General features: G+C 34.9%; 1 protein-coding gene across 1 annotated transcript; it reads right to left on the bottom strand.

The window, feature by feature from the left end:
• Positions 1-1118: 1118 nt before the first annotated feature.
• Positions 1119-2430, bottom strand: LOC109800732 (geranylgeranyl pyrophosphate synthase, chloroplastic). Its single transcript, XM_020361586.3, has one exon. The coding sequence runs from the start codon at positions 2391-2393 to the stop codon at positions 1308-1310; it is 1086 nt and encodes a 361-aa protein (XP_020217175.1). The 5' UTR covers positions 2394-2430; the 3' UTR covers positions 1119-1307.
• Positions 2431-3839: the final 1409 nt, after the last annotated feature.

Genomic DNA, 3839 nt, shown 5'->3' with positions numbered 1-3839 from the left:
GTTAAAATTAAAATTATCTTAAACGTTAAAACGAAAAAAGTACATGAATTCTTTTAAAATAATTAAAAGTACATACGAATATATATTATTGATTTCATCGACCTATGTGATTGATGTTCAGTTTTTTAAATGACCCAATATATTACAACGAAGATAACAAAAATTACACTTTAGTTGTCACGGTTCATCTTGAACGCTGGTCTATCCTAGTGGTTAATTCATCGATGTTTATGAGTTACAGATTCTAATTTTATCTTACTCGATCTTGTTAATTAATAGTGAGAGGTATATTTGTTTTTTAGTTCATTACTTAATTATTTATTTAAGTCTTGGCGATGCATGTCCTTTGATGTGATTGGTTACAAAGTTGATAATGATTGGGATTACACATATCTTGTAAAGTGAGACGTCAGCTTGCGTCTTCATTATAAAAGCACGATGATGTGTTTTCAATTTTCATGTTATAATAAGAAGATCAAAAACAAAAACGCATAAAAAGTAAGTTAACAAATAATTGAAAAAAAAATTAATATTAGATTTCAGTTTTTTACTTTTACATTAATCATGGATTTTTATCATGTTCACGTCTTTCTTCCCTTGAATATTAATTGTGTTGGAGATTCACGTACTATATCTCCAGCAAATTGAGTTTTATTATTTTGTGTAATTGAACATAATAAGACTATTTTCTTTTTGTACTAGATCAACAAAAAGAATTGTTTAAAATTATGTCTAAAATTGAAATTGATTACTTAACAATAACTCAAAATGTAAAATTAAACAACCAAAATAAATCATTTACACAATAAAGAATCAAAATGAATTTTAATACCAAGATAAAAGAATAAAAACATATTTTATTTCTCTTATTTTGTCGTCGTTGTAAAATATAAAATAAAAAAAAAAAACGAAAATATAGTAGGATCGATCATTTTCCTTTTGATAAATTGACGAAACCGATACGTCTTCATAAATTAACGATACCATAATTTAGACAAAAAAAAAAAGTGATCTAGAAGTGGAATACGTAATTCATATATTCATGGCAAAAGTCTCGATGAGGAGAAAAAAAAAAGTATGAGCGAAAAAGGCAAATAAGAGAAAAAGGCAAGCAAAGATAAGTTAAAAAGAAAAAAGAAACTTATTTTTATTACAAATGACCGGACAGTAGAGCTGAAAAGAAATGGAGGAGCGCATGAGAGATGAGATGAGATGAAAAGAAATGGCGAGTGAGAAAATGAGGTATCCGAAGTGTGGAGATAGAGATAGAGATAGAGATACTCAGCAAGAGCAAGAGCAAGCATTAATTAATTTTGCCTGTAAGCAATGTAATTGGTTAAAGCAAACAAGGGAGCAGCCTTAAGAGGATCGAAGCCTGCCAATTGCTCCTTGGCGTCCTCAATCAACTTATCCGCAAACTCCTTAGACTCGTGTATCCCCAAAAGCTTAGGATACGTCACCTTATCCGCCACCAAGTCCTTCCCCGCCGTTTTCCCCAATTCCTCCGACGATTTCGTCACATCCAGAATGTCATCAACAACCTGAAACAGCAAGCCAATGCTCCTCGCGAACTTCCTTAACTTCTCAACCTCCTCCTCCGTTCCACCTCCCATGATGGCCCCCAGCACAACCGCCGCCTCCAGCAACGCCGCCGTTTTGTGAAGGTGAATGAACTCCAACCTCTCCAACCCCACATTCGATACCCCTTCCGAATCTATATCCACCACTTGTCCCGCCACAAGCCCTTCCCCGCCGATGGATTTCGCCAGCTCCCCAACCGCGCGAACCACACGCGCCGCCGCCACCCCTTTCGTGGCCACCGCCACGTGCTCGAAGGCGAAGGCCAGGAGCGCGTCGCCGGCCAGGACCGCCACGTCCTCGCCGAAGACCTTGTGGTTGGTGGGCTTGCCGCGGCGGAGGTCGTCGTTGTCCATGCAGGGGAGGTCGTCGTGGATGAGCGACATGGTGTGGATCATCTCCACCGCGCAGGCGGCGGGGATGGCGGTCTCCTCGGCCCCCCCGACGAGCTCGCAGGCGGCGATGCAGAGGAGCGGGCGGACCCTCTTGCCGCCGGCGAGGAGGGAGTAGCGCATGGCTTGGTGGATCTTCTCCGGATCTCTGAGCGCAATGGCTGCGTCGAGGGCTTGGTTGACTGTGTTGGCCTTGTGGAGCATGTAGGCCTTGAAATCGAAGGTGTCTTGGGTTATGACATGCGCGGTGTCTTCCTTGGTGGACACAGCGGAGACGGAGAAAGAGGGAAGAGAGGAAGAAGAAGAAAATAGGACTAGTTTATCTCTTGCGCGTTTTGGGGCAATGGGAAGAGATGAGAGAGTGTGGTAAAGGGGAATGAGAGGTGAAAGTGTGGTGTTAAGCATAAGGTTCGCCCAAGTCATGTTTGGAGCTTGCGTGTGGTGTGGGTGCGGTGTGATTCCTCTCGTTATATAGTGGTCAGTGGATGTGCTACTTGTCTAAATCTCTGCCCTCTTACTCACACTCATGCATTCCGACAATATATTTCACCACACAATTATGTTTTCCTATATTTAATATCCATTAAATATTCGTCACCTGCCGGATAGTATATGCTTTATTCCAATTAACTAATCCTTTCAATTTATATATAAATACAGATAATTATTTTTATACGAATTAAAAAAGAGAGTTCAATTTTTTTATTTTTTTTTTATAATTTTAGTATTGGTGTAAAATATCCACTATCAAAAGTAATGATTAATTCTCATCTAAGATTATGAGTGTATGAAAGGTGGGTATTATGCTTCTAACATAATTTATAATTTCATATTATAAAATATATACTATATTTATTAAAATATCATTAGTCATGTTTATTATAGATAGTATTCTAATTTTTTATTTTAGAGGTGTTTTTGGATTAAAAACATATTAAATAAATTTGATATAGTTAAAATTTACTTATATTTGAATTCAAAAAATTTAAGTATTTAATTGTTTATATACAAGTGTAGAAGGGGTAAGTGCGTGTTTGATAACATGTCCAAAACGTGAATCAAAGCAAAAATTACGTTTAAAACGTAAAAGTTATAATTGATAGCTTCCATTTTAACGTGATAAATCACGTTTAAAATCTAAACCAAACACACACTAAGTAAGATGTTGATTCGAATTTTAAGTACGAAAACTTACTTAAAGGATTGATTCTTTACTTACTCACAATTTATAAACATTCAAATGACATCTCACTACCAGTGCATGGATTAACTAATATGGTATTGTTCAACTTAACCAATAATTTTGAATTGCGAATATGTAGTTGTGTTAAATATTTAAAAGAAAAAGTTTGTCGTCTATAATAATCCTACGAAACTTGAACAAGATTGCCTCCACTATAAGATACACCTTGTGTAGAAAAAAAATGACACTTATTATTTGTATGAAGATGTATACATCGAGGGTGTCCAAAAATATATATATTTTTTTTATGATCATATTATTAGTATGAAGTATCACTAATGATTAATATTCATTAGAGAAAATGGCCGACTACTTTTAGTAAAATCTTCTATTACAACCATTTTTTTTTTCTTTTTTAAGTACTTAAACATGAGATATAACTTAAGGTGACTAAGTCTAGTATCGCTTAACCCTACAACTTATTGGTAGAACATTTTTTCCTCTACAAGTTGTTGTAAAGTCAAATAAAATTTTGGATTTAATTAAGATAAAATTATGAATATTACCGACAACTATTAATAAAATAACATTAATAATTATAAATTAATTTATTAATATATTTCTATATAAATAAATATTTTTTTTAATAAATTGATACTAATAATTAATATTGTAAATAATATTAT

Source organism: Cajanus cajan, chromosome 11 (assembly GCF_000230855.2).
Source record: "Cajanus cajan strain Asha chromosome 11, NIPB_CcT2T_4, whole genome shotgun sequence".
Classification (NCBI taxonomy): Eukaryota; Viridiplantae; Streptophyta; class Magnoliopsida; order Fabales; family Fabaceae; genus Cajanus; species Cajanus cajan.
The sequence above is the reverse complement of the archived record's forward strand: the minus strand, read 5'-3'. Positions and strand labels throughout refer to the sequence as shown.